The following is a 21,375-nucleotide window of genomic DNA, read 5'->3' as shown; positions in this document are numbered from 1 at the left end:
CCCGATTTCATTACTTTGTATTTTGATCCCACATATTTACACCTAAGTTGATTTTATTTGGGTTTGGAAGTGTTCTTCCAGCATTATTTGGTAGCTTTCAAAATCCCTCTTTCCAACACATGGTTATGATAACATTCAAAATCACCAAAAAATTTGTTCATCAACCTCCATTTTTCTATGCAAAAGAAAATCCTCTAGATCAACCAACAATGCAATAAATTTGGGAAGGGAGTGACAATTGGATTAAGAAGACAAGCACTTGGTGTCTGAATACATGAGTTTACTTGGTAGAGTTTGGTACTTGGGGCAAACAGCAGCCAGTATCACAATTCCGCTGAGCAGGGCCAGTCCCACTCCCACGCCATTTACAACCATCGACTCTGTACAATGTTTCGACACATTTCTGTTTGTTTGAAGGAACGTTAACTTCTCCAAAAGTCCTGTTTCAGCTGTGGCCACCGCCAGGCCATAGGTGTATAGACCAAGGAAGACATGCCAAGGCAAGACGCTTACCCGGGTTGTGCGCATCTCCCCTCTGTGCCAAAAGCTCAGGAAACCTATCAACCACTGCACCAAAATAAATCATTAATTTTTCAATCATAGAATATGACCCAATTACCCCCATTTACACCACTCTAGGAAGAAGTTACAAATATTTATGATTTTTTTTCCTAAGAATTAAAGTAAAGATTTAGCATCAAACCATGGGCTGACAAAAGTTGAAATGCAATGGGCTAATGTTTAAGGCCCGCTGGGTCTCTGCACTGCTGTTTAATTCTATAGGCTTATGTTTAGTTAGCTGAAAATGAAGCTCTTGCTTACTTAAAAAATAGTACAAACCATTGCAATGATATAATTTGAAATCGGCAGACTGTTGGCATTAAACAATAATTGAATTTATGCACCAACTCAATCCAAAACATTTAAAATAAGAAAAGAGACAGCAATGGATGGTGTAATTCTGCTGCCACCCCAAAAGGAAATTAAAAATCAACATGGAGGGGCCACAACCCACAATGGCATCATCACACTATTGATGTCAACTATGGCACATTGATATTCGTAATGAATAAGAAACAGATTGCTCACTTTCTCAAGAAACAAACAAGAAATTTAAGTAAAATTTTGGGAAGCAAAGAACAAACCTGAGCACCAAACAAGAGCATACAGATCAGACCCATCCATGAATGCAAGCTCCAGAAATTAGCCACAATCCCATCTTGCCCATGGAAATTTGTCCAAATCCCAAAAACCCCAGAAGCCAAAGCCAGACCTTGCATGGATAGATGCACTGATTTCTTCAAATTTCTTGAACCAGGCAACCATCTATGAACAAGAATAGCTGTAAACACGACCAAAACATTTTAAAAATCACTCTTGTTTGTTTCAATTTTGTAAGTTATGGTTTGTCTGACTACCTTCTCCACTGATGAGGATGAAACCGATCACCATAAATAGAGGATGAAGAACCTGTTAAAATAGAAAGCCAAAAAAGCCCAGCATTTTCAGCTCCAAAATGAATTACATTTTTGTGGGTTTTCTAAGACACCCTGTTTGGTTGCCGAAAAAACAAAGGAGAAGAAGAGAAGTAAACTCTTAGATCTCATGTAAAAATTGAAGAAAAAAAAATACCCAAAAGCAATTTCTTTCCCCACACTTTCTCAGCAACAAAACAGAACTTCAAAAAGAAAATGCAGATAGAAAGAGTTACATTAGGCTCAGCTGAATGAACGTTTCATCTACTTCAGGGCCAGAAAACCCCAAATCAATTTTTCTCCTTTTTCTTTCCCCACAATTCCTCAGCAACCAAACAAACAATAAAAATGAAAATGCAGATAGAAAAAGGGGAAGAGAGAAAGAGAGAGAGTTACAGCATAGACTATATCTTCCTGGGATGAGTGATGAGAGATGAAGCTAGACTTAAAAGCAAGAGCCCAAAACAGAACAAGGAGGGCAACAAAAAGAGCTGAGACTCTGGCAAACAAAAGCAGAGGCAGTGGCAGTGAAGCAGAGGAGGCTGTTGCCATGGGGTTTGAGCAGTCTCAGTCACCAGTCACCACACACTCTCTAGTACTGATTCTCCAACAACAAGAAGTTCCCACCGACACATGAGTCCATACTATTATTATAGATCTTATCCTGTATTGTACCACATTCAACAAATTTTATAATCTAACTTTAGTTATTCTTTATTTGGAAGGGGTGGATTGCTCAGAGTCACATCCACTGATCCACAGACTCAGACTGTTACATTTATTCTAGTAAGTCAAGGGTAAGGGAAAGGGGGCCGTGGGAGTAAAGTAGTAGGTTGAGATGTCATTAATGAGGGTTTTGGGGATGGTCATGGACTGCAAATTTGCATTATTGAGTGTCGTCATTACCCAGGTCCCATGCCAATGTCCCACGGGACCTTGTAGGGTGCCTTTATTTTAGTATTTCTTTTGTCCTTTGTGAAAGTTAAAACCGATTGAAGTTTTTTAATGGTCCGCAAAGCATAAGATTTTGCGTCATTCTTCAACTTTTTCTTTTTTTTCTTTTTCCCTTTTTTCTTTTTCTTTTTTTTAACCCATAAGATTATACACATACATTCCTGTAATTTTCTTGGATTAATGCCAACTTGTTAAGCTTTATCGTCGTAGTTTGGGACCTGCCTTTCTCGGAAGGGCTCGGCCCTAATTTCAGTTGCTTTGGGGTTAGGCTTGGCTCTAGGCGTTAGTCGTTCATGCACATGCTGTGAGCCCAACCAGACGTTGGCAAGGAGAGGGAGCTCAGCCTATCCTTCAATTTCCCCTATTTCCCGAGCTCTACCCGTACAAAAGTATTGAACATTTTTTGATTTGATATGACTATTTGTTGTTGGATCGGCCTTTGATAATTTAATTTGAAAAATTGATGTCCAAGGTTAAATCTTTTATGGCATTTGATATTATATCCTGGACTTATTTTAATAGTTATCATTTAGGTAACCAATGCCCGAACCTAAAAGTAATATTATTATACCCCAATACTTGTAAATGTAAGGTTGGCTTGCCTTATTTTGTTAATGAATATTTTCCTGTGAAATTATATGTTATTCAAAGTGTTACTTCAGTGGTTTATGAAAGCAACTATGTAGAGGAAGGTGAATAGGTTGTCTAAGCACTTTTTTACTAACTTTAAAATTTTCATCAAAATTTTAATAATATCAATTAATCCAAATCACAAACACTCCTTCGATAAAAAAAATTATTGGTTAAATGACCAAAAATAAAGTAACTAAATCTAAAAATCTAGATGTTCTTAATCTCTAAAGTCACATATTGACTAAAATTATACAATCTTTCACATCCTTAATACAAACACTTTGTTCTTTTAATGAATACTTTAACACTATACTGAAGTTAGCAAATCAAACATCCTTTTTTTTGCAAAAGGATTCTTTTATTAAAATCAATCTTGAAAATTGGAGAAATAGAAAACTAGAACTATGATTAAAGTCAGCATATTGAACATCCCTTTTTCATCATAAGGATTATTTTTAAATTGATCTTAAAAGCTTAAGAAATAGAGAACTTAAACTATGGAGATGGCTATGTTTTAATGCATGTAATACAACTCAATAAAATTATCTACTTGTACCAACACCGAGGGGAACACTTTTGAAAAGAATTCTAAATTTGAATTTACAAAACACCTTTAAAATGTAGAGAACAAACTTAAAATATGAAGAATGGACTTAAAAACACAAACAAAAGGAAAACATTTGAATGCCCTTCAAGGCAACATTTGAATGCCCTCTAGGATGTTTGAACACTTTAGAATATTTGAATCAAGGATGGCAAAAACATACATAAGGGCATGGGCAAGGAGTAACAACCAAGATCGAGGGTGGGAAAATTTTTAAAACTTGAATTAGTGAAGGGAATAGGCACTATATACATATATATATAGTAAGTATAATTTAATATTTTAAAATTTACATATTTATATTTAGTATATTGATTTATAAATAATTTTATATTTAAGGTTTTTTTAAAATAAATATAAAATTTTGAAATTAAAAAAAAAAAATCAATAGGAATTCATTTGTTCCACTAATGAGTCCTCATCATGGCCCTACTTATTCTAAGATGGGAAATGACATGAGAATATAGAATAAATTTACAAATAAGGATGGCGTTAGAATAAGGGAGCCTTTCTTGACCTTGCTTTATCCCTAGTTACTTGTCAAAATGTTTAAATAACAATAGTTGGATTTCCCACATTCCTTTTGAGATCTGGATATTTTTTTTTTCTTTAAAATTATCAATTAACTAACACACCATGGTCATTGTGTAAGCTCTAATTACTTTAAATGCATGTGTACCTCGAAAATTAACCAATTTTGAGTTAACTCAAAGTCGACTATAATCAATAAGACACTTAAAGATAAGATATATCAATCTTAGTGAGAAAATGGAACAAAATTGCCAACAAGATAGTTGGCATGTATACATTTGTTGGAATCACAACTTCCATGTCATAGGCTAGGCAATAAGGGTTTTCTTGTTGGCTTTTAGGGATTATTAGATAACCCCATCAAGACATAATTCATCTACTCACTTTCCATTAGCTAATTTAAGTTGTTTCTTCATGCAAACAAGAATGGTCATGTTGATGATCTTGACTTGTTCATTTCTTCGTGGGTAATAAAGTCAAATGGCAATTTTTGATTCCTAGTTATTTGGCAAAAAATTTGGAGTGCCTTATAATCTAGAAAGGTTTGGTATTTTCAATTTTACAAATCCACCTTTTGCGGTCATTTTAATCTAAGTTTGCCTTTTCATGATAGAATAAGGAGTCCTCTTCAAGGATTGGAATTTTTTACTTTACTAATCTACTTTTTGCAATCATCATAATCCTTTTAATAATAGAATAAGGAGTCATCTTTAACATTCTTTGGAAGGGTGTCATATAATAAGTTTTATTTTGATTCCCCTCAACATGCCAAAGAAGGATGTTTGTACTTCTCATTGTTTGGAAATCAAAGTTAAAAGTGGAATTTTTGTGCCCCATGACTCAAACTTATGATTGTTGGCTCTAGTATTGATTCTTAAAGCAAACTTTGATCATCTTATCTGAAAAACCAATTCTTGTCAAGTAAAGGTAGACCAAGCCTTTTATGGCTTTCAACGTTATCATCCAAAATTAGTTAAGAGTGGCATTAGTAAAGCCCAACATATTTGACCTAAGCCCCTAGATGTATCAATTTGATTGTCTACAAGTTAGGAATTAACATCTAAAACATGTAAACCTATATTTTCAACTAGAAAGATTTTGACAACAAGGATTTGATAAGTTGCTTCCTTATTCAAGGTTGGTGACACCAACTTCAACAATTGCTTTATGCCTTCTTAGTGGAGGAACTTCAAAATTGTATTAGCCTTGCCTACTTGTATTTTGATAATCTATTCACAAATAGCTATCGCTAATTCCAAGGTTCAAATGAGTGTTTTTTAATATTACTAAAAGCGATATTTGGCTATGGCTCATTTCATGAAGGCTCGACCAAAAGTCTACCGTGACTTGCCTTTCAACATATATGCAAGGCAAGTATCTTATTTTGAACTCTCCAAATTCAATGACTCACTTTAACTAACCAACCAAATAAATCTATCTTATGAAGGATGCCATAGATTAGTTAATTTACTAGTGTACTAATAAGGTGTGCATAGAAATACATGCAATCTAAACACCATCCTCAAAGCTAAAAGGGTTAACATTGACCCTAAGCTTCATTTTCTTTTACTAAATTTACATTTATCATCCTTTTAAAGATAGCTAAGTAGATAAATAGCTCCTCCTTGGACTCAAGCTTAGTTAAAACTAGCAAAGTTAAAAGATACTCCTTAATGGCTTAAAAAGGTTGCTTGTAATCTATTGTCTAAGCAAATTTTCAATAAACTAAGGACAACTATTTGGCTAGTAAGCTTCTAAACTTCTTTTATATTAAAGGGAGACTATACTAAAGTGTTAATAATGTAGGTTTATTATTCTTCAGACTAAAGGACATGAAATTCTGATAATGAACTTGTCCAACTTGAATCAACCTAGTAACTTGTCTACTTCTTCATTGATCATTGAAATTCATTTACAAATATTTAGTTGTTAAAATTTTAAAACTATGGTACAATAAAAGATATCTTAATTGTTTTTTCTTCATTTTCAAGGATACAATTATATAAAATATTATAGCCAACTCCTGGCCAAAAAGATAAAATATATTGCAAATAATGTTTATAATAGTTGACTTCAACCTAAGGCTGAAGATAATTCACTAAACTTCAAATACTTCAATCAAGCCCTTCTCAGTATATCTAGATATTGATATTCTAATGGGTCTTCACAAAGCTTTAAGGAATATCTCACAACCCTTTTTTCACTCTCTAGCTGATTCAAGATAATACAAGAATAATTTAATCACTCCAAGATGATTTCACAAAACCTAACACTAGAACAAATGGAGTACAAGAAAATGAATAACCAACTAGGATTTCAAGATGCAATCAAAGGAAGATTGTAAGTTTGAAATCACTGCACTTTTTAATTGATTTTGACTTTTCACAATAAATAATGATCAATAGTCAATTGGTCAAAAGTCATAAATATGATTTATGGGTCATTGTTATATGATTTTGAAGGTAACTAGTTATTAGAGTAAAAAAAAAAAAAAAAAAAAACCGTTGGTCTAGTCAAACAACTAGCTAGTCATTGAAGTATTAATTGCATTATAGCTGACTATTGAAGGGTTGAACGAGCCAAGGGTCTCCAACGGGCGGGCCGGGCCGGGCCGTAAATAGGAGGCCCGTGGCCAGGCCTATGAGCCCGCGGGCTAGCGGGTCGGGCCGACGGGCCGGGCCGCGGGCTTTTTTAAATAAGCCAAAATGGCTTTTAAATAAAGGAAGGAAGAGGGGGGGATTCGAACCCCTCCCCTCAAGCTTAAATTTCAAGGCTTTAACCAACTAAGCTATATTTCTTTTATGCTTATTAAATGAGTTAGTTATATATATATAAAAATATAGTATATTATTTTTTAAAAAAAAATTAAAGGCGGGCCTAAGGGCGGGCCTACGGGCTGGGCCTAAAGCGGGCCGCGGGCTTTTTGGAGACCCCTAGAACGAGCAACCAGTCAATAACTGTCTAAGTAAAAAAGGAAAAAAATTTCTCATTTTAAGGAACACTTATGGGCACCTCAATTGACCGTGCCTACTGTCCTACACTCTAGCATCTAAAAACTACTTCCATAAAAAGGTATGAGGCAATTAGTCCTTATGTTTTAAAAAACCTTTTAAGTTTTAGAATCTTGTGATTTTACTATTTTCAAAACGATTTTAAGATAAATTTTTTAAATGATGTTTTTGTTGAAAAAAGTGTTTTTAAAGACCATCTTGGATGTTTAAGAAAAGTTAAAAGAGAATTTGTTCAATTTTAGTACACCCTTTCCTAGCTTTACAAGAAATCAAGCAACTATAAAAAATCACAAGCTTTGATCTTGATATCTTAATCGTGACTTGCACCTTCTTCTTAATCAAGAGCTTTATAATTCTGAACTACACAATTCATGCATAGACAATATTTTGAAAATCGATCAAAAATAATTCAACCGATTGGATCACTAATTCAAGGTTAATTTGGTTCAATTCACCATATTAGACCGAAAAAGAGTTAAATCGGCCTTGAACCATCCACCCAACAATCTAACCGATTCATGAGTTGTCTTTTTTGTTTTCAACTAGTGGGATCATCTGAAGGCTAATATAGTTCAATTCATGAGCTAGCCTTTTTTTTTTTTTTTTTTGGTTAAATGGGTTAAAATAACCTCATATTTGCAAAAATAACCTACCAATCAAAAAGCCAAAAAATAAAAATTGTTGCTGCTAATGCTCAAATTACTTGCCTAAGTTCACAGCCAAACTCTCATGCTAATAAATGACAACTTTATAGGCTACTTTTGCAGTCTACTTTTTCGAAATGGGATCAATATAAGCGGAACCACTAGGCTATGCTTACATTTTTGCAAAGGAAATCATTTAAAAATTATATGTACATTAAATTTAAAATGAATATAAATATTTATAATTTTCCTATAATAAATACTAAAATAATATAAATAAAATAATAATAATTTTGAAGATAATAAAATATATAACTATTGAAATCTAAATAAATTTAAATAATTAAATCTTATTTTACCTTAATAATTAAAAACTTCATATTTAATAAAATTATAAAAACTTACAATTTAATAAATCTTTGTGTTATCCTTATTATAATTAAAGCTATCAATATTAGTGAAAATTAAATGATGAAATAATGTGTTTAAATTTTTTAATTATTTATACATTTTAAATTACTTTTAATTTTAGTAATACATAAATTATATATTTATGACATCATCAATTTATTCAACCATCGTTGATTACTAAACAGTAAATCGATAACTTTTTTCGGTTCAATGATTGGTCCAATATGAAAACACATTATGTATAGGTTTTATTTTTAAACCTATTAGTCTTTAATTCTTTATGTTGTTATTACCAAAATATTTTAGTGCTTCCCGTTGATAATCCTTGGGCTAATAGCCCTAAACCCGACTCAATCAAGGCTGACTCGGCCCAACCCAATAGCTTGTCCAATTCTTCATTATTCATTGAAATTCATTTTCAAATATCTAACCATTAAAATTATATATATATATATATATATATATATATATACAGGGAACTTAAAGCTGTTGATTCGGAAAACCCCATGTGTTTTGCAGCCCTCCACAAAACGACGTAAGGAGATAATCTCTAAGCAGGTCTTGCACAAAGTAGGAGTTGTGTTGTCTTCTTCATGGTGACTAGCGATCAAACCGATTACCAAACTCCTTATAAACATCCCCAAATGCATTGAAACCCACAAACCAAATCATCAATGGAGTTCTCTTGCGAGGAATTCAAGGTAGGCAAATGTGAGGGCCAGAAACTAGTGCATGGTGAAACCATGCCATTGGTGCTACACTCTCCGGACCCCAACAACAGCAGTGACTTAGACTCCCTTGTGTCGAGTCTGAAGAAGAACAAGGACTGGTTTGAGCAGATGATCATCAAGAACAGTGCTGTCCTTCTTCGAGGCTACGACGTGAAGAACGCGGAGGACTTCAACCAGATTGTTGAAGCCTTTGGCTGGGATGACATCCGGTATGTTGGCCCTGCACCTAGGACTCATGTGTATAAACGTATTTGGACTGCCAACGAGGGACCTCTCGAGGAATTCATATACTACCATCATGAGATGGTTTTGGTGAGTGAGATATAACTTACAGCTTTCTCTGCAGGTGTTTGGTTGCTTATTTTTCTATCTGTGATTTTCATTAGGAAGAAACTGAGTTTTCCCTTTTTCTTTCCAATTCTTTCTAGCCAACCAAACACTCCATTTCCTGATTTCCATTTTTTTTCGAGTCGAACAATCTGAGGACATCAACCACTGTATGTTGAGCACCTCCCTATAAATTATCTAGAATACGTGTCAATAAGCAAGCAATACCGAGGGTGGTTGATGGAAGAGAATTCAAATATAAAGTACCACTCTCGTCACCTGAACTTACATAATCAATAATAAAAAAAATATGAATTTGCGGTAAGCAGGTGTTTGATTAACTATATTTTATCGTGTTTGGCTGGCCAGATAAAAGAGTACCCAAAAAAAGTAATACTTTTCTGTGAGGTTCCGCCACCAAAAGGTGGTGAAACACCCTTTGTGCCAAGCTTCCGAGTAACAGAGCGGATGCTGGAGGAGTTTCCGGGGGCTGTGGAGGATATTGACAGCAAGGGGTTAAAGTATACGTTCACTGCTCTCAGCAAGAATGATACATCTTCCATGAGAGGTAGAGGCTGGGAGGATACATTTGGAACATCGGACCGGGCAGAAGCTGAGAAAAGGTATGCATACATATATATCTAGAATGCTTGAGAGTTTGCTCTTTTGTGACTACTACGTGGGGGATCTAACAGAAAGAATTGTTGCAGGGCCAAGGCTCTGGGGATGGACATGGAATGGCTACCGAATGGTGGGGTGAAGACGGTCTTAGGTCCTCGAGCCCTAACCAAGGTGTTTGATGGAAGAAAGGGGAGGAGGATGTGGTTCAACACCATGGTAGGGATGCATGGGAAGGAGCACAGCTCTGCCATGATGGCAGACGGGACAGAAATACCGGCAAATGTAGTGAAGAGATGTGAAGAGATAATTGAAGAAGAGAGCATACAATTCAAGTGGGAGAAGGGTGATGTTCTCGTCCTAGATAATTTAGCTTTGCTTCATGGAAGAAGGCCTTCCCTTCCTCCAAGGAGGGTCCTGGTAACAACATGCAAGTAGCTTGAATTAGGGCTGCATCGGTATCTCGGTTTCGGGTTTGTGGTGTTGGTGTGGAAATTGAAGTCTCATAAGTTCACTCGTGGTGTCTTTGTCAGAGTTTGAGCGTTATAAAATAAAACGATGAACCATTATGGTTCACTTTGTACTCCTTTCCATATGATGTCAACTGTTTTTTTCTATGTACTCCTTTCCATATGATGTCAACTGTTTTTTTCTATATAACCACTTGGGTTACTGTTTTTTAATCTCTTGAATTGAATCTGTAACCACTTTAGCAAATCCAAAATTAGCATCTTAATGCATTGTTATCGGATCCACTCACATCTCAAGAAGTTCTTACAACACACGTCTCTTAAGTTTTTTTCTTAGAGGGGCGTCTATATTTTATCAACTTATCCCTCTAAAGAAAATAAACAAACATACGTAAGCAATTCAGAAATTGTAGAAGAACATTGCTAATCTTCTCAATGCAATCCCCTAGATACTAGTTTCATGGCAATCAAACCAACAGACCCTCAACATTTCCAAGAGCGCTGCTTCTGACATTTATTACAGCAGGCCATCAGATGATTTTAATGATTTGATTACTGGTTTGGAACTGCAATCACATATAAGATAATTTAATTGTTTGATCACCCAATAAACCACCAGTAAAGTATATTAGAATTCACTCATTGATATACTAACATAACCGCAAAACCAAATGCTTCTTGATTAGCTCCAGGAAAGGATTGTTATTCAAAGACAACAAATTAACCAAGTCAGAAAACCACAAAGCATATCATACTCTTATTTCTAGACAACCCAGAGAGGAAAAGGAAAAAGAAAAAAAAAAAAAAAAAAAACAGACATTACAAGCATAGTCCTAAATCAGTTTGATGCTTTGCTGAGCAATTGGGCTATAGGTTTTACCTAGTAGTATAACGTTAAGAGATACCAAGCACCACTTAGGGACCACGACTGGGCATAGCCCGTCCACGGCCCCTCCCAACATAGCCATAACCCCTTCCATAATAAGGACCCCGACCACGCCCTCCACGATTGGGCCCACGCCCACCTCGACCACCCCGATGTCTAGGAAAATCACCGAAAGTCTGCAACCATGAACAACGAGAAACGTTCAAGGAAAAAAAAATATGAACCTTGGAGACAGAAGCCAGTTAAAGGGTATTTTACCTCAGTATCAATCTTCATTTGTTCGGAGAACCTAGTCCTTCCATTATGTGAATCATGGTCAAGGGCATTACAAGAGAGGGAATCAAAGAAGTCATCCTTATTATAGATGGGCTGTAGAACAACAAGGCCAAGTAAGAAAGAGATAGATAACAAGCTTCCCTATTTATTGAAATTCAAATTTAGCGTCCAAGTGATGCGTGGCAGCAACCCCACCTTGACCTCAAACTTTGGTAATTCAGCATCATCTTCATCTTCGTAATCATCTTCATCGCTGACTTTTCCATCAACTTCTTTGTCCCTTGACTGAGATTTATTACCTTTACCAAGATGACCCCATACTTCATCCTTCTTGAATTTCTCATTCATTGCCATGAAATCAAAATCCTCAGTGAATTTTGTCACTGGACGTGAGCCCTGCAAGGCAAATGTTAAATATTCCATGCCGTCAAATTTCCAATTAATTTTGGAGAAACTCATTGCAAATATTCTCCCCATAAAATCAAACCTATAATAGATTCAAGATAAGTATGAAGACTAACTCAGAATTTCTTCAACCATCCAACAGTGACATCAGGAAATATTTTAAGCCATAAAAAGATTGCCCTACTAGAATGGGACATACTGATTAGACATATCCTGAAAAGGTTATTGAAAGCTACCAATCTCCTAAAATAACTAGAATCATCCAGACAGACTTAATCTGATACATCACTAGATTGAAAAGCTTCCATAATTACTCAAAAGAAAAGCCTGCGACAGAATTTAAGCTTGCTTAAGCAAATTACATGGTATAACACCTTACACAATGTGTATTGATGGCGGCGCCCCATTTTTTGTTAGGGACCTTAATTGTATATTATTATATTTTGCCTATCTCAAAAAAAAAAAAAAAAAAAAACCCAAAGAACATCTTCCGGAACTTTTTTTTTCTCCATACTGATTTAAAACTCAAATAGATCTTTCAACTGACAACAGCTGCTGAACATGGCCCATTTCAAAACTAAATAGATTGTTCCCAATCCACATTGATTTGTTATTTCCATGGCTCATCATGCTTTCAGCTCAGAGTCTTTCTATCCCCACATTAACAGTAACTATTATAAAGCATTTTCTCTCTTTAATAATCCAACATTAACTCTCTGTTTGTAGCTACCTGCAGTTACACTATCACAGTTGCAACTTAAAATCTTTTTATCTTAACAGTAACTATAAAGGGCAATTGTCATATTAATCATCTTTAATAATAACAAAAACAAAAACTAAAGTAACAAAAAATTGTGAAGCATGCAGATAACATTTGCAATACATCACCCTGGATGACTTTATTGGATCCTATAACTTAATTCCTCCACCCCCAAACCCCCCTCTTCCCACTCTGCTTCTCAAATGAATTAGATTGAGCTTTAGGATTTCAATCAAATTCATATCTTTCATGCTATGAAATTCATTCGGTTCAAGTCAACCAAATGTTTTTGGCATTTTGAACAAAATATCTAGACTGAAAACCGAAATGAAACCAGAGCTACAAGTTAAGAGCTTGACATTAAAGAAAACCCTCTTTCAATAATTTGATATAGAACTCTTCGACTAAGTTAACAAGTTATCATGTTGACAGAAATCCAGTAATTCCTTCTTGATCTTTAAATGCAAATGTAATCTTTTGGGAATGAGGTGTTGTCAATACAAAGGTTGAAACATTCTTTTGTATGTAATCTGTGGTCATGGGTGAGGATGTTTATAGTTTTGAGCCCGCGGTCTCTGGTTAGCTTTTTTGAGTGGCTAGGCTTTTGTTATAGGTAGGGGTTTCGGCTCGCTTCCTTGGTTTAGAGTCGAGGGGCTGCTTTTGTATACTCTTTGTATACCTAGAGGACACTAGTTTGGTGTTTCCTCTTTCATTTTAATATACTTCTCTTTACTTATCAAAAAAAAAAAAAAATGCAAATGTAAACAGAAAATTACCCCTGTTCCTCTTCCACGTCCCCGGTAACCATGACGACCTTGGAAAGGAGCACCATTCAACTAAAAGGGAAAAGGAAAAAGAAGAAAAAGGACCATGTTAGAGAGGACTAATTCAACTCAATAAAGCATCTATATGAATTATTTCACAAAAAAGCTCATTCATCTACCATGAAGTAAATATTGTTCATTGGGATTCATGTTATATGACCACATCTCACTGCACCTAGGTTTCAGATTTTTTTTCACCTGAATCACCAAGGGTTCACTCCTTGAACAACCATCAGCATTGATGAAAATTGAAGTCACCAGCAATCAGAAAATAACAACTAAAGTGGTTCAGCAGCATGCCTAGACCCACAAAGATGGGAATGAATTCACTTCCCCCAAGAACCAACATTAGAAACTCTCACGTCCAAGCCTCTCACATCCTATTGATGCCCCCAAGAGAATATAAATAAGGATAGCATAAGGTAATAAAAACCATCAAAAGTGGCAGATATCAGTCAGGGAAGAGTAGGCATTGCCTATGTAACCTGATAACTGGCAGATTTAACTGTCAAGCCCACATCATCAGTGATTAGGATTAAACATAACAGAACAAAACATTACTCCCAAATGTATTATTCTTAAAAAGCAAGAATAAGACCAAATTTTTAAAGAGGCCAGAACAAGACTAAATTTTAGTATAGCATTACTCCCAAATGCACAAAACGATAAAGGGTAGATGCTATTCAAACAAGGAGGCAGCAATAATTGGTACAACTCACACACCAGGCCCCTAAAAACATGATCAACCAACCAAAATGATAAGTGTGTGAGACCCAAAAACAGACAAACAGGACATAACATGTATCGTGAACAGAGCAGGGCAACAAAATAGTAAGATGATCCATCAATTTGAAATCTCCCTTACACAAAATGTGGATGAAAATAACTCATCATCCCTTGCTTAACCAAATAATCAAAAGTGAAAATGTTAGATGGAGCAAAAGATAGTCAAACTTCCACAAATAGGAGTCATGCTCTTACCACCTCTGGGATTCAACATCCGAGACAACAAGTTCCCTGAAAACAACCCAACCCATCTCAATTCTTACCCCAACACAACCCACACAACTGCCACCCCACCCAAGGAGTTATACATAACAAATGACATTTAGCATAAATACACACTCACACAACCACAATCAACCCCCCCCCCCCCCCCCCCCAACCCAAAAATAAAAAATGAAAAAAAAATCTCCAACACTGGGCCAGCACCCCACAAAAAAAAATGCTTAGTACGGAGGAAAAATTGATGTTAAGATTAATTATATAATGAAAACAACCAAAGAAGAAACTAAAACTAAATTTTGAATCAGCAGAAAAGATGCGCACATGCTCAGCACAACTACAGTCCAGCTTCAAAATGGAACTCTACTCGTCCTCAAAATTTCTTATAATTCTCCCCTACATGGTACATTCCAAAACATGATATGGAGAAATGATGCTTAAAACTTCCTTTTTGCTTTACTTAACACAACTGACATCCCATCCAACATGAACTCTTTAACACTCCGAGGCCCAATGTCAAACATAAAACTTAAGGCAATGTGTTTTCCTTTTTCTCCTTTAACAAAAAAAAGAACAAAACAAAACTTAAGGCACATAACTCCACTAAACCAATTCCCAATTATCAATAGGAATTTATCTAACAGCCCCATTTATGTACAATGCCTCTCTAAAAGGAACTGCAGTGTTTCAAACTTCCATCGCATGGACCTTTGTTACATGGGCTAATGTACCAGTGCCATGGCCTTGGGTGTGCGTCTAGGTGTTGGATTTTGTGGGTCATCAAGTTTTAGGATACCAATGTAAAGCTAATAAATTAATGTGTTGCAATGTCCAAAAGTTAGGTATAAATACTAATAGCAAAAGGCATATTCAATAAAGAAATAATGCATATTATGTGGATTGAATTATAAATTATATTATAGGGTCACTAAAAGATCGCAAATGCATGGTTTTTAAAAAATTACAATAATAAGTTAAAAGTTTCCATTTGAAAATCCCTAAAGCTACAAGATAAGCTTGACCAAATATATGCAGACAATCATGCTTATCAGCCTTCATCACCCCTCCCTTTAGGCAGAGACAATGATTGCAAACCACAACATCTAGGTTCCAGCTCAGTTATTCCAGTACACAAAGATAAAGGCATAAAATGTGGAGAATAAATGAACAATTAAATGAGAGAAACACCTTTTGAACAGTTCGAGAAGGTACTGGTAGAGGTAATATCGGTGGTTGAGCTTCTGCTGACACCGGAACTGATGATTCTTGTGAGGCTGATGATGATACCTGAACCACCTCCACATCCTTGTGAGCTGTTTGTGAAGACGGAGATGAAGAAATTGTGGTTGGTCCAGACTGCAACAACTGACCTGGGGTTACCAGTGAAGGTGCTGCTATTTCTGGATGATTTGGACTAGATGTCCCAACAGAGGGAATGGACTGAGATATGGTTTGATAAGGCAATGTTGGACCAGAAACTGCATTAGGCTTGTTAGAAATTGGTGGTGCAATAGCATTTATCTCCGAACTGGATGTATTCAAAGGAGTGACTAATGGCAAGCTAATACCTAGTGTTACTGAAGGAAGAGTAGGATTAGGAACCTTATTTGGCATCAAACTGGATAAGGTTTCAGAAGCTAAAGCAGCAGATGGTACAGGAGGCAATGCAGAAGGCAGAGTTGAGGGCAGAATTGAAGGCATGCTTGAAGGTAGAATTGAAGGCATACTTGAAGGCAGATTTGAAGGCAGAGTAGATGGTGATAAAGAAGTAGAGGTTAAATTAAGGGAACCACTACTGGTTGGAAGCAAAGGAGAAGAATATTCCGGTAGATTCGAACCAGGCAAATTTGGAGCTCCTGGCTGTAAAGAGGCATTGAAACCAGGATATTGCATTGGAGGCATTGACAGAACAGGTGGGGGCCGAAGCAAAGATTGTTGGTGTAAATGAGGAAGCCCATTTGGGGGACCATAGTATCCTTGCCAATACATAGGCATGGTAAGGCCACTGCCATTTGCGGTAGGGGGAGGCGGTGCAGGGCCCCAGGATCCTAAATTCCCTCCAGGTTGATATAGAGGCAGACCACCTTGAAAAGTTGACCCAGGAAGTCCCAACTGTGCATTGTGGGAACTAAGATCTGGCAAAGGCCCACTAACAGTAGATGGCAAGCTTGCAGATGTGGTAGCTGGGCGAGGATAGTGAGACTGCATAAGAAATTAAGGTTAATTCAGAATCAAGTTTACTTGATTTGATGCATCACATATATAAAAAAGGTGGGTCATCCTTTTATCCACCTGAATAATAGCAGGGTCATTGTTTATAGGTGGTGTAGCCTGAACAGGAGGTGAAGACTTAACCTGCAAATCCTGCAAAGATGATCAAAAAAAGAAAGAAATCTTCAGTGTTTAACAAATTACATTAATGTGATAACATAAATAAATAGAAAAGAAATACAAATACACTCTTATTGAATACCAAGCCTGCAAGGTTCACTATAGTTCAAAACAGAGGTCAATTACAAACAGTCATAAATGAATGCACTATCATTATAAAAAGACCATGACTCTTAAGTTTTCCTCACTTGTAACTTCTGGAAGTTTGTATATAATTTTTGTCTCCTTCCTATTCCAAATTGACTTTACAACTCATAATATTAGGGCATCACTCAAATGTAAAGACCATTTTTTTAAATAGGTGAAACAAAGTTTTTAGAAATTTGTCATAACAGGGCAAACCTAGTACAGAAAATGTATACAGGGAAAAGCCCAGGAAGCAAGATAAAGTAAGAAAAAGAAGACCATAATAGAGCCCCAAAACAACCACAATCTATCAATAAAACCAGAAAATGCATAGAAACCATCCTATTAGAAATCAAGAGAGTAAAAGTGAGAAGAGAATGAAGGTAGGAATACCTTAATTTTAAGATCAACAACTCAACCCTAAAAAAATGCCAATGCTACTACTTACAGATAGATCAAAGCGTGGGAAATATTGTAATATCCCAAAACCCTCTGATTTCTTTTCCTCCACAAAGCCACCTTGCCAAAGTGAAGGTACTCAATGTATGCCAAAAACGTACAGGCAAAGAGTCCAAAGCAAGCCAGCCCCTCACAATGAAGGAGAATATCTAGAAACCCACACAACCTAAAGGTAGTTTCAAACTTCAATATCCCAGGTACAACTAAAAGGTAAAAGGATGTGCTAGAACTAAAAAGTTAGAATGTTTTCATTTTGACCAGAAAAATCTCAGTTTAACCATCACATATCATCAGTCCTTTCATCTCATTAAACATATAGTCTCAAACTATCCATGCTCAACCACTAAAACAAAGTTTCAACTATGGTAATTCACGACTTGAGATTATTCAATCATCCAGGTCAAAATAGGCATTGAGAGGAGACATTCAAATTATTCACATATATATATACCTTGATGTCACTTCCACGAAATAGGATGTATTCATAAACTTTGTCACTTGGAGGGACTTGGGGACCATCCTTCTTTCGTCCTTCTGTACCGAATGACCTTACTGCCATGTGACAGGAGATAGATTAGAAAAAAGGAACCATTTTTTTTACACTAGGTTGACAATTACTTGACAAAACAGTAAGTATAAACATGAAATAATACATGAGATTAAAGAAACCTTAAACAGAAAAATGATTTTTTTTTTTTTGATAGGTAAATGAAACAAAAAAAAATATTATAATTGATGACTGTGCATAATAAGCTTCAAAGAATCACTGAGTTAAACATATGCAACCACTTCTCTGTGAATGTTCTTTCACAATTTTTCACCCACGCCCTAGCACAGGCACAATCATACACCCCAATTTGCATTTCACTTCTACTAAGAGCAATTTCACAATTACATTTGGGCACATTTCAAAAAATCCCTAAAAAAACTTTCATATGATGTTTAAAAAACCAGAACCATAAATCCCAAACTTTTCTTCTCATAATACATAATGTATTGGCTTTCCAACAGCATACAATGTACATAGAAATTATAGTTTTAAACAAAATGGTTATCAACCATATCAAACTATTCCCCACATGATTATTACTTGAGAAAAAGATAAAGCTCAACCCACACACATCAAAATCACCCGACCACCTCATCCTCCAATTTCACCTTTCTTAGAGAAAGCCCATCATTCAACATGAGTCACTAGCAGTCTGGTTCCATAGTGAAATTTTAATAAGAAAGTGAAAATATAATAATAGATAATTATTAAATAATGAGAATTGCAGACAAGCAAAAGCCATAGGATTTAACAACGATGAAATTGACCATATTGCAATAGTAAAGAGGGATCCACAAGCCCATCATTCAACATGAGTCACTAGCAGTCTGGTTCCATAGTGAAATTTTAATAAGAGAGTGAAAATATAATAATAGATAATTATTAACTAATGAGAATTGCAGACAAGCAAAAGCCATAGGATTTGAAAACGATGAAATCGACCATAGTGAAATATTAGAGAGGGATTCACAAGCACAGAGACTTAATGACAACATCTCTTATCACTAAATTTCGAATTTCAGAATCTCGAAGATAATTCTGTCACTCCTTGAAAATACGGTGCATATCAGCAAGATATGTTCCCCTACACCCCACCCCCCAAAACTTTCCCTGGTTGCACATCTCCGGCTATTCAGCAAAAACTAAATGCCGATGAGTCAGTGGCAGTTTTGGGCAACCCAAATGCAAACGTTAAAGCTATTCCTGTGAGTCCTCTATCATGCAATAGACGCATCAATACAACTCAATGTCAACTTATGATATAAATTCCCCTAAAACCCCAATACCTAACAACACAAGAATACTCAAATCTGTAAGAGACTTCAAGGACAACTAAACCCTTAAAACCAAGACAAGCGCAACAATAATTACAAAACCCTTTGTTTTCCCCCACCTAATTCACCAATTGGGAAAAGTTGAGAGAAAACGCAGCGAAAAAACACCGAAATCAAAGAAAATAAAACGAAAGTTACGAAACCCCGCAAGAAATAACGAAAATACCGTTTCGCAATCCGATGCTGGACTCCTCGGTGTTGATGTTGTAGAGAACGCCCTCGTACCTGATCTCGCTTTTGGATGTCAAACTAATCAAGCTCCCGATGTAGGAATCGGCCGACGAGCTCGATCTCGAAGCTTCCACCGCCATGGAAGCAGAGCATGCGAAGAGAGAGAAGCCAAGGGTTTTAGAGAGAGAAAGAGAATAGCAGAAGGGGGAGAGCGAGCGAGAGAGACAGACGGTGTGTTTGGATTCGGATTTTTGTTGACTGCCTTGAAGGAGGTGCGATGATGTTAGGGTTAGATTGGGTATGATTCGGTGCTCGCGTTTAGGGGAGTAGAGAGATCTACGGTCTCTGATTGGGTAATTTATTTTTCTGGGTTTATCTACTATTGCATCCAATTAGAGCGCGAAACGTATGTGGTGTTTGGACGTTATGGTCTTTTTCTGTAAAAACGTGAGAGTGGTTTAGTCCAGTGTGCCCTCAGAGTCTCCCTCGAGGATTTTGCTTGGGCCGGTGGTTTTGACAAGGCCTGTGACTTGGATGGGCTTGGCCCGACCTAATGTCTAGTCTAGTCTAGTTAGAGTTTCCTTTTTATTACCTTAAATGCCCTATTTATGAACGAGCAATTAAAAAGGAAAAAATGTCAAAGTAAAATGATTTTTTATATTTAATTTTACTATAGAAAATATGAAAGTAGGTTGGATATGATTAAAATTATTAAAATAATATTGATTTTAAGTTTATTTTTTCTTTTTTTCTTTTTTTTTTGTTTTTTTTTTTTTGATATTTTCCTTTTAACTTTTTCGAAAACTATCGAATATTTTGTTTTACAAAATAAGTAGTATAAAAAAAATAAAGAAAATAAAATAAATTAATAAGAATAATAAATTTATGATCCATGGAATACACTATATCATATCTTAATGTAAAATCATCAAAAAATATGTATGACATGTTTATTACATAAAATTTAGTTATTTTTTACATTACTAAAAACAGAAAATCAGATAAGATTTTCCCTTTTTTTTTTTTAATTTCACTTTTTTGAATCAAACACTTTTTCCAAGTACGAAACCATAAAAAAAACAAAACCTTTTTTTAAAAAAAACAAAAACTCAAAAAAAAAATTCCAAACAAGAAGCAACCTAAGGTTTTTTTGCAAAAAAAAAATCAAAAATAAATATGTTAGGGTGCTTGTGCATCTTCCAATATTGCCACTTGGCCACCTTTCAATAATTAAATTGATTCCATTTATGAAAATATAAAAATTTTCTTAATAATCTTTGTAATGAGTTTTTTTAATCACTTGTATTGTAATTAAATACAAATGATACATAAACTAATAAATAAAATTATAAGCATTTCAACAAAAAAAATAATTACACATATGCCATTGTTTTTTATATTTTAAAATATTTTAAAATTAAATAAATCATCATTTTTTAATATTATAGAGAATGGGTTATTAAATATGATATAGTCTCATTTGATGGAAAATCATATGATATTTATATTTTTAGGTCAATGTGTATCTTCATCTATTTATCGGTCCTTTAAAAAAATAAAAATTACTTATTTAATTATCACTAATTAGAAGTTTTGGTTTCAATCTTAAGAATATTTTTAATCACGCAATTTCATATATCATTCAAATATATATAAAAAATGTTAAATAAATATTCAAAATGTAAATAAATCGACATACATAATGTATTGTTACATATACCAGTAAGAATTATTTGAAAAGGGATGTAATTATTCCAAATTCGTAAATTTAATATCTCC

At 35.2% G+C, this 21,375-nt stretch overlaps 3 protein-coding genes across 4 annotated transcripts; 1 reads left to right on the top strand and 2 right to left on the bottom strand.

Moving 5' to 3' along the window:
- Positions 1-195: 195 nt before the first annotated feature.
- Positions 196-2,212, bottom strand: LOC100264480 (probable transmembrane ascorbate ferrireductase 4). The gene is made up of 4 exons (XM_002281057.4): positions 1,872-2,212; positions 1,419-1,470; positions 1,146-1,342; positions 196-567 (listed from the first exon to the last, which is right to left on the bottom strand). Exons 1-4 carry the CDS (start codon positions 2,025-2,027, stop codon positions 244-246), a joined length of 729 nt encoding a protein of 242 aa, XP_002281093.1. The 5' UTR covers positions 2,028-2,212; the 3' UTR covers positions 196-243.
- A 6,542-nt stretch (positions 2,213-8,754) lies between these two features.
- LOC100264541 (clavaminate synthase-like protein At3g21360) lies at positions 8,755-10,646 on the top strand. The gene is made up of 3 exons (XM_002278516.4): positions 8,755-9,306; positions 9,691-9,944; positions 10,032-10,646. Exons 1-3 carry the CDS (start codon positions 8,938-8,940, stop codon positions 10,375-10,377), a joined length of 969 nt encoding a protein of 322 aa, XP_002278552.1. The 5' UTR covers positions 8,755-8,937; the 3' UTR covers positions 10,378-10,646.
- Position 10,647: 1 nt separating this feature from the next.
- LOC100242198 (protein decapping 5) lies at positions 10,648-20,003 on the bottom strand. Of its 2 annotated transcripts, XM_059737899.1 has the most exons (9): positions 19,592-19,938; positions 17,993-18,093; positions 16,858-16,929; positions 15,754-16,767; positions 13,513-13,572; positions 11,767-11,967; positions 11,554-11,664; positions 11,290-11,471; positions 10,648-10,975 (listed from the first exon to the last, which is right to left on the bottom strand). In XM_059737899.1, the coding sequence occupies exons 1-8, from the start codon at positions 19,734-19,736 to the stop codon at positions 11,325-11,327; spliced, it is 1,851 nt and encodes a 616-aa protein (XP_059593882.1). In that variant the 5' UTR covers positions 19,737-19,938; the 3' UTR covers positions 10,648-10,975; positions 11,290-11,324. The 2 variants fall into 2 exon arrangements, with proteins under 2 accessions (XP_059593882.1, XP_002281060.1); XM_002281024.5 differs by lacking the exon at positions 10,648-10,975 and having other exon boundaries at positions 11,058-11,471; positions 19,592-20,003.
- Positions 20,004-21,375: the final 1,372 nt, after the last annotated feature.

Source organism: Vitis vinifera, chromosome 1 (assembly GCF_030704535.1).
Source record: "Vitis vinifera cultivar Pinot Noir 40024 chromosome 1, ASM3070453v1".
NCBI lineage: Eukaryota > Viridiplantae > Streptophyta > Magnoliopsida > Vitales > Vitaceae > Vitis > Vitis vinifera.
This window is presented reverse-complemented; position numbering and strand designations above follow the sequence as displayed.

What these genes read in the sequence shown, in the direction of transcription:
- LOC100242198 (XM_002281024.5), bottom strand. Translation starts at nt 19,736, where the DNA reads ATGGCGGTGGAAGCTTCGAGATCGAGCTCGTCGGCCGATTCCTACATC. An exon ending in ATGACCCTGCTATTATTCAG is followed by an intron (nt 16,768 to 16,857) that starts GTGGATAAAAGG and finishes TTTCTTATGCAG; the next exon opens with TCTCACTATCCTCGCCCAGC. An exon ending in CTTCTCGAACTGTTCAAAAG is followed by an intron (nt 13,573 to 15,753) that starts GTGTTTCTCTCA and finishes TTTCCCTTTTAG; the next exon opens with TTGAATGGTGCTCCTTTCCA.
- LOC100264541 (XM_002278516.4), top strand. Translation starts at nt 8,938, where the DNA reads ATGGAGTTCTCTTGCGAGGAATTCAAGGTAGGCAAATGTGAGGGCCAG. An exon ending in ACCATCATGAGATGGTTTTG is followed by an intron (nt 9,307 to 9,690) that starts GTGAGTGAGATA and finishes TTGGCTGGCCAG; the next exon opens with ATAAAAGAGTACCCAAAAAA. An exon ending in CGGGCAGAAGCTGAGAAAAG is followed by an intron (nt 9,945 to 10,031) that starts GTATGCATACAT and finishes GAATTGTTGCAG; the next exon opens with GGCCAAGGCTCTGGGGATGG.
- LOC100264480 (XM_002281057.4), bottom strand. Translation starts at nt 2,027, where the DNA reads ATGGCAACAGCCTCCTCTGCTTCACTGCCACTGCCTCTGCTTTTGTTT. An exon ending in AGGAAGATATAGTCTATGCT is followed by an intron (nt 1,471 to 1,871) that starts GTAACTCTCTCT and finishes CTATTTTAACAG; the next exon opens with GTTCTTCATCCTCTATTTAT. An exon ending in TGCTCTTGTTTGGTGCTCAG is followed by an intron (nt 568 to 1,145) that starts GTTTGTTCTTTG and finishes ATTTTGGTGCAG; the next exon opens with TGGTTGATAGGTTTCCTGAG.